The 13,986-nt window shown below is 44.6% G+C and overlaps 1 protein-coding gene across 2 annotated transcripts in view; it reads right to left on the bottom strand.

Annotated features, from left to right (window-relative positions):
* LOC120933465 (mucin-17-like) overlaps window positions 1-10,948 on the bottom strand; it is a 55,646-nt gene extending 44,698 nt beyond the window's left edge. The window contains exons 1-2 of one of the 2 annotated variants that reach the window (XM_040346696.1): window positions 10,787-10,948; window positions 7,068-7,130 (exon numbers count right to left, since the gene is read on the bottom strand). In XM_040346696.1, the coding sequence (XP_040202630.1) occupies window positions 7,068-7,130; window positions 10,787-10,847 (124 nt within the window). In that variant the 5' untranslated portion in view covers window positions 10,848-10,948. The remainder of the gene's footprint in view (window positions 1-7,067; window positions 7,131-10,786) is intronic. The other variant, XM_040346695.1, reaches the window with a different exon arrangement.
* Between the last annotated feature and the right edge of the window lie 3,038 nt (window positions 10,949-13,986).

The raw sequence follows: 13,986 nt of genomic DNA, 5'->3' as shown, positions 1-13,986 counted from the left end.
GCCGAGGGATTTACTATCCTGATGGGGGATTTAAACTTTGTTTTGAATCCAACAGAAGATAGTACGTTCCGTGGGAGGGAGACAAAAAATGTACATTTACAGAGAATCAAACATAAGCTCCATGACTGTCAACTAGTAGATGTCTGGCGGATTAACCATCCAAATGAACATGACTACACATTTTTCTCCCCCCCCCCACGGAACATACTCCAGGATCGATTACATCCTGGCGGACCACAGGTTGATTGACGCTATTACGGAGACAGAAATTGGAATTATGACTATATCGGACCATGCCCCTGTCTCTATGAAAATTTCATTAACTACGCAAAGGAGACAGCGGCCGATGTGGCGCCTGGATGATAGCCTGATCCACGATGAAGGAGGGGGAAGTAGGGTGGAGGCAGAATTAAAACAATTCTTCCGCACGAATGACACAGAGGGGATTACCAGCGCAACCCTCTGGGAGACGCATAAAGCCTTTATTAGAGGGATCTTAATTGCCGAGGGTGCAAAAAAAAAAAAAGAGAGAAAAAGCAAAGCTATCACCCTAAGGAAAGAGATAGAGACCCTGGAACACGAACACAAAGCGCTGAGATCAAAAGCGACCTACCATAATTTAATTCTAAAAAGAGACGCACTCAAGGAGATCATGGAACAAGAAGCAAGGTATAAACTTAACTGCATCACCAAAGAGAGGTACATATGGGGAAACAAACCAAGTAAATTTTTAGCTAAAATGGCTCAAAAAAAGAAAGCTAGGAATTATATCGAGAAAATTAAGGGTAAAGATGGGAAATTGGTTCACGCAACTTGCGAAATCGCGGACACATTTAAAAAATATTACGAGGACCTATATACAATAAAACACCCAGGTCGGCAAGCAGGGGAAAGGGAGGAGGAGACCCGAGAGTTCCTTGATAATGCAGGACTTCCTAGATTAGAGGAGGTGGAAAGCCTGACCATGGATCGGTCCATAACCGAGGATGAAATAAAAAGGGCCATAAATTCCACCACTGGTGGAAAGAGCCCAGGACCGGACGGGTTTTCCACCTTCTATTATAAGAGATTTAGTAACATCCTGATACCGAGGCTGTGTAATTATTTTAATGGATTGGGATCGGAATTTGAAACTAGTAGTGGAGCTATAGCAGCAGTGGTTGCAATAATTTTGAAGGAAGGCAAGGATAGTTCTCTCTGTTCGGGATACAGGCCTATCTCTCTGTTAAACACAGACATCAAAATTTTTGCAAAAATTCTGGCGGGCCGCCTGAGAGAGGTCATGCACTCATTGGTGCACCCCGACCAGGTAGGCTTTGTGCCCAACAGAGAGGGCAAAGATAATAGCCTAAGGGCAATCCTTCTGCTCCAGACTATAAGGCAGAACGAGCCCCCAGGTCTATTCCTGTCAGTTGATGCTGAAAAAGCATTCGACAGGGTAGACTGGGGGCTCATGATGGAAACCCTCAAAGCCATGGGAATAGGAAGCAGGATGTCCCGCTGGATTAAAACATTATATCACTTCCCTACTGCGCAAATAAAAATTAATGGCACATTATCGGAACCCTTCGAGATGAAAAACGGGACGAGACAGGGATGTCCATTGTCTCCCCTCCTCTTTATCCTATCCCTAGAGCCGCTGTTGGCCACTATTCGTAATGACCCGGACATCAATGGAGTGAGAGTTGAAGGGGAGGAACACAAATTATCGGCCTTTGCCGATGATATACTATTTTATGTAACCAACCCAGTTAAATCTATCCCTAAGCTTATTAGAGTGCTGCAACAATACGGCGCCATCTCCAACTTTAAAATTAACGTAAACAAATCTGAAATCCTGAACATTAACCTAAATAAAAGGGAGGTACATTTAGTTAAGGAAGTATGCGAGTTTCCATGGACTAAAGAACTTAAGTATCTAGGAATAAAACTTGCCAACACAATACAGAAGATGTATAAAATAAATTATATTCCCCTATTAAATGAGATCAAGAGTGAACTAAAAAGAACGATCAATAAACCCATATCATGGATCGGACGTATAAACATGTTGAAGATGGTAGTAGTCCCTAAAATCCTCTATAAATTTTTATTAGTCCCAATTGCTCTCCCTCAGCAATTTCTGAGAATCCTTAACACCCTGTTACTAAATTACGTCTGGAAAAATAAAAAGCATAGAATATCCCTCTCCATAATAAAACAGGGCAAGCCACTCGGCGGTCTGGCTGTACCGGATATCAAAAGTTATTACAAGGCAGCTGTCTTATCGCGTGCGGTAGAGTGGGCTCGGGACAGGACAGATAAAAGGTGGGTGCAAATTGAGAAAGCGCTGACAAATAATCACTTGAATAATATTATCTGGATCCCAGCACAACACAGAGTATTAAATCACAAAATTCACGATATAACACGGGACACTTTAAGAATGTGGGACAGGACGCAGGCACAATTAGAAGGTAAATTTAATTCCCCTTTAATTAATCTAAAAGACAATCCTTATTTCCCACCCGGGGAAAAAAAAATAGGAGGGAACTGGATTAGGAGAGACACAGTGCACCTAGGGGATATCATTAAAAATGGTGAGATAATGACCTATGAAGATTTGAAGGCCAAAACGGACTATTGGAATCTGGATAGGTGGCACTATCACCAGTTGACTCACTTTGTGCGGCACCTCCCCCGCCCACTACGGACGGAGGCGGAGCTGACCTCACTCGAAAAAATTTGTAAATCTAAGAATTCTAAGGGCACAATCACTAAATTGTATGGGTTATTGGTTAAGTTAGGAACTCAGGGTGAAGCACCCTTTATAGATAAATGGGAAAGAGAATTAGGGGTCACGAGGGGGACTAACACTGTTCAGAGGATCACTCAATTAACCCACTCATCTGCAATAGATATACGAACAGCCGAAGCAAATTATAAGTGCCTCTCAGGATGGTATATTACCCCGGACAAAGCAAATAAATTTAAAGCAGGTCAGACCGCAAACTGCTGGAGGGGCTGCCCAGAAAGAGGTACGATGGCCCATTTATGGTGGCTATGTCCTAAGATCCAAACGTATTGGGACATAATACTGAGCCAAATAAAGACTATCACGGGAGAGGAGATTAAGAAAGACCCGTGGGTCGTCCTCTTTCACGGCAGCCAAGAGGGCATAAAAAAATACAAGCAGTCTCTACTCCCCCACCTTTTAAATGCAGCCAAGAGACTAATACCCAAGAAGTGGCAGGAGATGGAAAGCCCACATATCTGGAGTTGGATAGATGCGGTGGAGGAAACGTATAGATTAGAGGAGTTAAAGGATAGGTATTTAGAGAAAAACAGTGAACATAGGGAGAAATGGGGTAAATGGAAGGAATATAAAAAAACATGGAGCTATGCAGAAAGAGTCAGGGTCTGATTGATACTAGTTATATGTAAGGGTCTTGCAAATATTGTCATCCCACCCTTCGTTACTTTTAAGAGCAATACATAGGTCTCGTGCCCTCTTTGGCCCTTTTTCTAATTGTATTATTCCTTTCCCTAGTATATCCCCAGCTGAATAGTTGAGGCCAAGTCCTCTTCCTTTTTTTTGGATTGCTTTCTTTTTTTTTTTTCTTTTTCTAAGAGACAGTCGGGTGATTCCTGGGAGCCATGAGGGGGAGGGAGGGGAGGGCGCAATTTAAAAAAAAAAAAAAAAAAAATACAAGTGTCTTCTTGATATAGGACAATTTAGTCTCGACCAGCCAATATGGGACGTAAGGGGAAAAACAGCGGGGTCATGACCTGGACGCCCATACAGCCGGTCGGTATCTATATTGATATGTACACCAATCTATATATATTAAAAAAAAAAAAAGAGAGTAAGAATGCACAGAATATATACCACATATGATGCAAACTTCAGATAGAGACGTAAGAAGCATCAAATCATGAGCGGGTCTCTAGAATTTGGTAAAAAGCTGAGGTGGTATTAAAAAAAAAAAAAAAAAAAGAAAGAAAAAAAAAAATAAAAAACAAAAAAAAAAATAATAATAAAGATCAGGATTTTCGTGGCGTAACATCATCTTTCTCATTATACAAAAAAAAAAATTGGGCTAATTTTACTTTTTTTTTTTTTTAATTTCATTAAAATATTTTGTTCCCCAAAAACTGCATTTGAAAGACCGCTGCGCAAATGCATTGTGACATAAAATATTGCAACAACCACCATTTTATTCTCTAGGGTCTCTGCTAGAAAAAAAAAGACATCTAAATAGATTTCCCTACAAGCTTTCTTTATTTGGACAAGCTGGAATTTAGACGCTGGGCATGTGGGTGGCAGGGAGTGTATTTTGTTTTCCGATGCAGCAGCTGGGGAGAAATTTCCCTGCTATACTCTACAGCTGGTGGTGTACTGCTAGAAGACATGTTGCAAGGACCTGTTGACACCCTTTGTTATACCATCATTCCTGTCAGTAGAGGCTGACAGGGATGGAGCAGTAATTTTAATGATGCTTAAAATGAAACAATAAAAAAAAATATTTTAAATATAGTGCCTGGGGGGTCCCCTTAGCCTGTCTGTAAAGTGGCACATTTGTACAGTGTATAGAACCTGTTGCAGCAAAACTAAGATTTATAAAGAAAAAAAAAAATTTGAATAGATTTCCTTACAAGCTTTCCTTATTTGGACAAGCTGGAATTTAGAAGCTGGGCATGTGGGTGGCATGGAGTGTATTTTTTTCTGATACATCTGGTGGTGTACTGCTAGCAGGCATGTTGCAAAGACCGGTGAAATGTTTGCCCAGGGTTCAATCAATATTAAAGATCACCCTGACTATACTAACCTCACACTAAGGCCCATTTCACATTGGGGCGGGAGCCGCTAAAAATATCGGCGCTATACCGTCGGATTTGCCGCGGGATTCAGCCGCTAGCGGTGCAGTATTAAACCCTGCTAGCGTGCCGATAAAGGGTTAATACTGCCGCGGTTTCCCATTGTTTTAAATGGAAAGGAGCGGTGAAGGAGCGGTATACATACCACTCCTCTCACCGCTCCAAAGATGCTGCTGGCAGCAGATTTTTTTCTCTCCCGCCAGCGCATCGCTTCAGTGTGAAAGCCTTCGGGCTTTCACATTGAGAAGGCTGGGTAGGAGTTTTTCAGGCGGTATAGAAAATCGGAATACGAAATTCGGAAATTCGGAATTTTGGAAATTCGGAAATTTGAACATTTTCGAGATTTTGGAAATTCTGAAGTTCGAAATTTTGAAAATCTGAAAATTAGAAATTCAAAATGAGAAATTGGAGAATTCGAAAATGCGAAATTCGAAAATTCTAAAATTTCCGATTTTAGAACTCAGAATTTTCTAATTTACCAATTTCCAATATTAGAATTTTCTAATTCTGAAATTCAAATTTTCAAATTTCCGAAATCTCAAATTTTCACATTTCCATATGTCCAAATTTCGGAAATTCATAATTTCGGAAATTTGAAAATTCGGAATTCAAAAATTTGGAAATCCGAAAATCCAGAAATGTAAAAATTCTGAGATTTGGTTATTTCGGAATTAACTAATTTGTCAAAATTTGTTAAACGAATTCGGAACCAAACGAGTCTGCTATCTCCACTCCAACAACATACAGTACTGCAAAAGCTTCCTGTGGGAAAGAACCTTTTAGTTTGGAGTGGGACTATGAGCACTGATCCCTGATTGGACAAAGTCATCATCACTTTGTCCAATTAGGGCTCTGACAGTGCTCTGTGCCCTAATATGCAATTAGGAGCCTAGAATGCACTGTGCAGTGCACATCCCGCCCAGCACCTTCGGCAAACAGGCAATGTTCAGGCTAAAAGGGGTTTAAAGGTTTGTTTTTTATTTTCTAAATAGCTTCCTTTAAGCTAGTGCATTGTTGGTTCACTTACCTTTTCCTTCCATTTCCCTTTTCTGGGCCGGATTCAAAAAGTCTGGCGTAAATTTGTGCGGGCGTAGCGTATCTCAGATACGCTACGCCGCCGTAACTAAGTGAGGCAGGTTCTGTATTCAGAAAGAACCTGCGCCCTAAGTTAAGGCGGCGTAGCGTATGTGGTCTGGCGTAAGCCGGCGGAATTCAAATTATCCATGTAGTGGGCGTGTTGTATGGTAATGAAGGCCGACCCCACTTAAATTACGGCATTCGCCGTCCGTGAACGTATCCCAGTGCGCATGCTCCAAATTAACCGGCAAATAGTCAATGCTTTAGATGTGAACGTAAATTACGCACAGCCCTATTCGCGAACGACTTACGCAAACGACGTAATCGACGGAAAATGTGATGCTGGCCCGACGTCCATACTTAACATAGGATACGCCTCATATAGCAGGGGTAACTTTACGCCGTAAAAAGCCTTACGTAAACGACGTAAAAAAATGCGCCGGGCGGACGTATGTTTCTGAATCGGCGTATCTACCTAATTTGCATAATCATTGCATATTCCTTGCGTAAATCGACGGAAGCGCCACCTAGCGGCCAGCGTAAATATGCAACTAAGATACGACGGCGTAAGAGACTTACGCCAGTCGGATCTTAGCTAAATTCTGCGTATCTTGTTTTCTGAATACAGAAAAAAGATACGCCGTAACTTCTTTCTGAATCTGGCCCTAAATGTTTTTTTCTTTATTTTCTTTGTCTGAATTTCTCACTTCCTGTTCCTCCTCAGTAAGCTGTTCTGACTGGCTATCCACCGCTCAGATGATAGTGGAAAACGAACTGAGGAGAAACAGGAAGTGAGAAATTCAGACAAAGAAAAAAAACATTTAGAAGGGAAATGAAAGGAAAAGGTAAGTGAACCAACAATGTACTAGCTTAAAGGAACCTATTTAGAAAATAAAAAATAAACCTTTACAACCCCTCAAACTTTTGCTCGGCCCGAACCGTTCTCCCAACTCTACCCATCGGGGAGTCTCTGACCAGCGGCATCCTGGGCACTGAACAGAGGGAGGAACTGATGTGGCTCCTCCCTCTCTGTGAGATCAGAAAACGGAAACCAGAAGGATTTTGGGTTTGTTTGCTGATATATATATACACAGTATATTTCAGAGGTATAAGGAAGATATTGAAAGACTTACTTGGAGTTGTAGTAGCAATAGTGGTAACTTCTTTCAGTAAATTTCCTTCTGTGACATGAAATCCTAAAACAAAATTAATAAAATACAATGATATGAAAGATTGCACACATATCATTTTTTAGATGAAACAAAAGCATATCTAAGAACAAACAAATTGATAGTATTGCAGCTTATTTGTCACTAGATGTGGCGGCTATTTTTTTTTCTTTACACTTTTATATCCTTTATTTTAACCTGTTGATCCTGCCATTAACACACTCCAACAATAGGGTGACAACCCTAACTTGACAGGTGTTCTAATTCCCCTCCACTCTATAAAAAAAAAAAAGAAAGATGTTGCCTTTATTTAACCACTTCAACCCCTGAAGGATTTACCCCCTTCCTGACCAGGCAATTTTTTTGCGATACGGCGCTGCGTCAATTTAACTGACAATTGCGCGGTCGTCGCACAGACATCTCCCCACATTAATATCCACAGGCATCTTCCCCCACTTTAATATCCACAGACGTCTCCCCCCACTGTAATATCCACAGACATCTCCCCACTTTAATATCCACAGACATCTCCCCACAGACATCTCCCCACATTATATCCACAGACATCTTCCCCCACTGTAATATCCACAGTTATCTCCCCACTGTAATATCCACAGTCATCTCCCCACTGTAATATCCACAGACATCTCCCCCACTGTAATATCCACAGACATCTCCACCACTGTAATATCCACAGACATCCCCCCCCACTGTAATATCCACAGACATCTCCCCCCACTGTAATACCCACAGACATCTCCACCACTGTAATATCCACAGACATCTCCCCCCACTGTAATATCCACAGACATCTCCCCCACTGTAATATCCACAGACATCTCCCCCACTGTAATATCCACAGACATCTCCCCACTGTAATATCCACAGACATCTCCCCCACTGTAATATCCACAGACATCTCCCCCACTGTAATATCCACAGACATCTCCCCCCACTGTAATATCCACAGACATCTACCCCACTGTAATGTCCACAGACATCTCCCCCACTGTAATGTCTACAGACCTCTCCCCCACTGTAATATCCACAGACCTCTCCAACCACTGTAATATCCACAGACATCTCCCCCCACTGTAATATCCACAGACATCTCCCCCCACTGTAATATCCACAGACATCTCCCCCACTGTAATATCCACAGACATCTCCCCCCACTGTAGTATCCACAGACATCTCCCCCCACTGTAATATCCACATCCCCCCACTGTAATATCCACATCTCCCCCCACTGTAATATCCACAGACATCTCCCCCCACTGTAATATCCACAGACATCTCCCCCACTGTAATATCCAAAGACATCTCCCCCTACTGTAATATCCACAGACATCTCCCCCCACTGTAATATCCACAGACATCTCCCCCCACTGTAATATCCACAGACATCTCCCCCCACTGTAGTATCCACAGACATCCCCCCCCACTGTAATATCCACATCCCCCCCCACTGTAATATCCACATCTCCCCCCACTGTAATATCCAAAGACATCTCCCCCCACTGTAATATCCACAGACATCTCCCCCCACTGTAATATCCACAGACATCTCCCCCCACTGTAATATCCACAGACATCTCCCCCACTGTAATATCCACAGACATCTCCCCCCACTGTAATATCCACAGACATCTCCCCCCACTGTAATATCCACAGACATCTCCCCCACTGTAATATCCACAGACATCTCCCCCACTGTAATATCCACAGGCATCTCCCCCACTGTAATATCCACAGGCATCTCCCCCACTGTAATATCCACAGGCATCTCCCCCACTGTAATATCCACAGTCATCTCCCCACTGTAATATCCACACACATCTCCCCACTGTAATATACACAATCTCCCCCACTGTAATATACACAGACATCTCCCCCACTGTATAGGAAGATTAGTGCTTGCTTAGTCTTACCAGAGAAGTCGGTCAAACACGAGCAGTTGAGGCGGGGTGATGACGTCAGCGCGCCGCTCTAGGCTCACCTAGGCCGCCGCCGGGGGGACCAAGATGGCCGCCACTCCGGGAGCTTGGCCAAATCCGCGGCCTTTCCTATGGCTGAGGCAGCAGCAGAGCTCCACGGATCACGTGGTGTGCCGATCCGCATATGGTGACCCGTTCGGATCACGGATCATTTACGATCCGTTGCACCACTAGTACCGATTGAAAGAGTTATGATTAATCAAAAAAATGTAAGATTATTCGAATAATTAATCTTTAATTTCCACAGCCCTAATATATATATACTTCTTACTTTGGACTTATTAATCTAGCCCAAATCCAAAACTATCTTCTCAGTTTTCAGTATATGTAAACCAGTATCTGATTCCATGAGTAAAATTACCGGAGTCCCCATGATCTGCCCAATTGTCATGGACATAGCAGCTGCATTCATTGTTGCTCATAATAACCCCTTTAGGCCCATCTATAGGCCATTCCCCTTCCCCCCCTTTCCCTTCTTTTTATCTGGTTTCGTTAATTTAATTTACCTCATCAAGAATGAAGCAAAATAAGTGAGACTCCTTGGTGAGTGAAAGTCAAAAAAGCTACAAAGCAATTTTCTCCGCTGGAGTCCATTAACCTCTTTCCCACCGCACCATAGACAAAAGACGTCTACAGCGCGGTGGAGTTATTCTGGGAGGACGTCCCCGGGACGTCCTCCCAGAATCCTCCTCTCGCGCGCCCCCTGGGGCGCGCTCCTGGAATCATCTGTGAGCGCCGGGTCTAAAAGACCCGGCGCATCACAGATGGCGGTAAATTGCCGCTGATAGCGGCCGTTTACCACGTGATCGCACTTGTAAACAAACCGGCGTCATGTGATGACGCCGGTTCCTCCCTCTCCTCTCTGTACCGATCGGTACAGTGTGAGAGGAGAGGTGGGAGAGCGGAAGCAGCAGCAGCTGCTGTGGGCTGGATCTGTGACAAATGCAGTCACAGATCCAGCCATCCATCCCTGCACAATACTCTGCAATAACACCAATACTCTGCAATACCCCCCATACTCTGCAATACCCCCCATACTCTGCAATACCCCCCATACTCTGCAATACCCCCCATACTCTGCAATACCCCCCATACTCTGCAATACCACTCATACTCTGCAATACCACCCATACTCTGCAATACCCCCCATACTCTGCAATTACCCCCATACTCTGCAATACCACCAATACTCTGCAATACCACCAATACTCTGCAATACCCCCAATACTCTGCAATACCTGCTAATATGACAGAAACAAGATTTTTTTTTTATTTTTACAGAATTTTCAGTATTTTTTCTTTTATAGTGCAAAAAATAAAAAAACCCAGAGGTGATCAAATACCACCAAAAGAAAGCTCTATTTGTGTGAAAAAAAGGACAACAATTTCAGATGGGCACAGTGTTGTATGACTGAGTAATTGTCATTCAAATTGTGAGAGCACCGAAAGCTGAAAATTGGTCTGGTTAGGAAGGGGGTTTAAGTGCCCAGTGGTCAAGTGGTTAAACAAGGAACCTTGAGTGACTCTACACACAACCCCTAGAACTGAGACCCTGGTTGTGGGTCTACTGATTCTTAAAATACCGGTTACTGTTTCCACTTGTCTACAGTACAAAGAGATTCCCCGCTGTACAGCCATAAGACAATTTCACTCATACATATAAATATCACCCCAGGTAACACTTGCCTTGTGCTAAGACCACAAACACCACCAGCATGAAGGTCCGAGCCGCTCTCATCGCCCCCATGGTCAACTGTTTTTGTTCTTCTGAAGTTTGAATGTCAGGCAACAGCAAGGAGATCTAGAATGGATGAAAGCGAAAAGAGCCAAGGAAGTGATGATAATAGTTCTTATCTACAAGAAGCTCTAATGCAAATTACGTGTCCCGTTTATGATTATCCCCTCCCATTTTATGCCTGTAACTTGTTTGTTTTGCTTTCAAGATAAAAAGAAAAAAAAGATCAGCTAGGTTAATAAGTCAGCGCCAATGTCCTACAATGATTGGTGGAGAGGGTGAGTGTTTTTCAAAGACATGGTTAATAGTCACACATCTTGAATAGGGTGACCACATTTCCAAACTACCATTCAGGGACACCCCCTTCCCAAAAATCAGCTTGTGCGGTGACGAATCACAGCACAGTGATTGGACATAAGAGGCGGGATTTCTGATTTCTCCAATCACAAGTAGGGGGCGGGGACTGTGATCCTCCAGGCATTCTCAGCCAGGACAAGTACTGTCAGTGAGTAAAGCGGTGATGTGGCGGCCTTTTGTGGGGGGCATTAGTTTGGCTTGGGGGGTGGCTGTGTCAGTTTGATTCCGGGACACTGTATTGTCCTGGAATGAATGTGCCCGGGACAGACCTGCAAAATGTGGGACTGTTCCGGGCAATCTGGGACACGTGGTCACCCTAATCTTGAATCATGGGCTTTCTTTCCTGCTCTTGACATTCATTCTCATGAAGTTCTCAGAGAGGCACATGGTTTATCCCTTTCATGCCTAAGCCTATTTCTGACATTTGGGGCCAGATTCAGAAAGAATTACGTTGCGCAGCGGCGGCGTAACGTATCCCATTTACGTTACACCGCCGCAGGTTTACAGCGTAAGTGCCTGATTCACAAAGCACTTACCTGTAAACTTGCGGCGGTGTAACGTAAATCCGCTTGGCGCAAGCCCGCCTAATTCAAATGGGGCGGGCACCATTTAAATTAGGCGCGTTACCGCGCCGAGCGTACTGTGCATGCTCCGTCTGACAAATTACCCGACGTGCATTGCGCTAAATGACGTCGCAAGTACGTCATTGGTTTGACGTTAACGTCAGTGGCGTCAAGCGCCATTCACGGACGACTTGCGCAAACGACGTGAAATTTTAAATTTCAACGCGGGAACGACGGCCATACTTAACATTGCTTAGACCACCTAGGAGGCAGCCTTAACTTTACGACGCGTATCGCGACAGAAACAACGTAAATTTAGATCGACGGGCATCGCAGACGTTCGTGAATCGCCGTAACAAGTCATTTGCATATTCTACGCTGACCGCAATGGCCTCGCCACCTAGCGGCCGGCCTAGAATTGCAGCCTAAGATCCGACGGTGTAACACAAGTTACACCTGTCGGATCTTAGGGCTATCTATGCGTAACTGATTCTATAAATCAGTCGCATAGATACGACAATCGTATCTCAGAGATACGACGGCGTATCAGGAGATACGCCGTCGTATCTCTTCTCTGAATCTGGCCCTTGGTGTTTACAAGTGTAGCGCCTGGTTACTTCTAAGTACCGGTGCTAGTTAAATTTAGAGAGGGATCAGAGTGTTAACTGACTCTGATCCAATTGCTATGTTCAAATTTGGGTCTCTGTCTTAGCTTGGCTGTTTTCCGGGCTCATTCTGTTGCTTCTGGGGTGCTGTTCCCACCCCAGGACGATAGGTGGCAGCAGTCGAGTCGAGGTTTGGGGGCTCTTTCCCAGCAGCCAATCAGGAGGGATTTTACTCGCTGGTCATGCTGGGAGAGGGTATTTATGGGACAGACGCCATTGGTCTGGGTCTTCTTCTTCGACTGCGGCTTAGGGAGACTGCACCACGCCACCCCGGCGAAATGGCCTTCCAGGCCAGGGTGCACGTGCCACGTGGTGTTCCTGGTTCTGGGACCATGTTGACCCAAAACATTTGAGCTGTGGCAGGGAGCCCAGTAGTCGACTGGGTTCCCAATTCTGAAGATCCCAAGCGAGGAAGCTGTTCGGTGGGTAGTCCATCTGAGGAGAGCCAATGAGAGGCTGGCGATCCAATAGGGTCTTGACAAACCACCGGGGATCAAGGTAACTGGACACTGAGGTTAGTCACCTATCAGTCGGTAACATGAAAGCTATTTGAAGGAGATCCAGGCTAATTCCATTAACTACTTAACCACTTCCATACCAGGCACTTACGCACCTTCCCAAGCCAATTTTCAGCTTTCAGCACTGTCGCACTTTGAATGGCAATTGCGCGGTCGTGCGACGTGGCTCCCAAACAAAATTGGCGTCCTTTTTTCCCCACAAATAGAGCTTTCTTTTGGTGGTATTTGATCACCTCTGCAATTTTTTTTTGCGCAACAACTAAAAAAAGACTGAAAATTTTGAAAAAAAATTACGTTTTTATTTTTTTCTGTAATTTTTTTGTAAATAAGTAAGTTTTCTCTTTCAATTACGGGCACTGATATGGTGGCACTGATGGGCACCGATGAGATGGCACTGATGGACATCGATGAGTTAGTACTGACGGGCACAGATGAGGTGGCACCGATTGGCGGCGCTAGTATGCGGCACTGATGGGCACACATAGGCGGCACTGATGGGCACACATAGGCGGCACTAATGGGCACACATACGCGGCACTGATGGGCACTCATGGGCGGCACTGATGGGCACTCATGGGCGACACTGGGCACTCATAGGCGGCACATATGGGCACTCATGGGCGGCACTTATGGGTGGCACTGATGGATACTTATGGGTGGCACAGATGGGCACTGATAGGTGGGCACTGGGCATGGATGGGCACTGTGGGGTGGCACTGATGGACACTGTGGGGTGGCACTGATGGACACTGTGGGGCAGCACTGATCTACCCATGTTGCCAGTCAGTGCCCATTTGAGGGCACTGATTGGCATCTTTTTTTTTTTTCAATACTTTTTTTTTATTTGCCCTTCCCTGGTGGTCCAGTGTGGTGATCCGAGGGGGGGCTGCGCTGTTAAACAATCAGCGCGAACCCCCCCTGGCAGGAGAGCCGCCGATCGGCTCTCCTCTACTCGCATCTGTCAGACGCGAGTGAGGAAGAGCCATCAACGGCTCTTCCTGTTTACATCGTGATCAGCCGTGATTGGACACGGCTGATCACGTGGTAA

The sequence above is a fragment of the Rana temporaria genome, chromosome 3 (genome assembly GCF_905171775.1).
Source record: "Rana temporaria chromosome 3, aRanTem1.1, whole genome shotgun sequence".
In the NCBI taxonomy this organism is placed as follows: Eukaryota; Metazoa; Chordata; class Amphibia; order Anura; family Ranidae; genus Rana; species Rana temporaria.
Note: the sequence above shows the minus strand (reverse complement) of the source record. Positions and strands in the feature narration are given on the sequence as shown.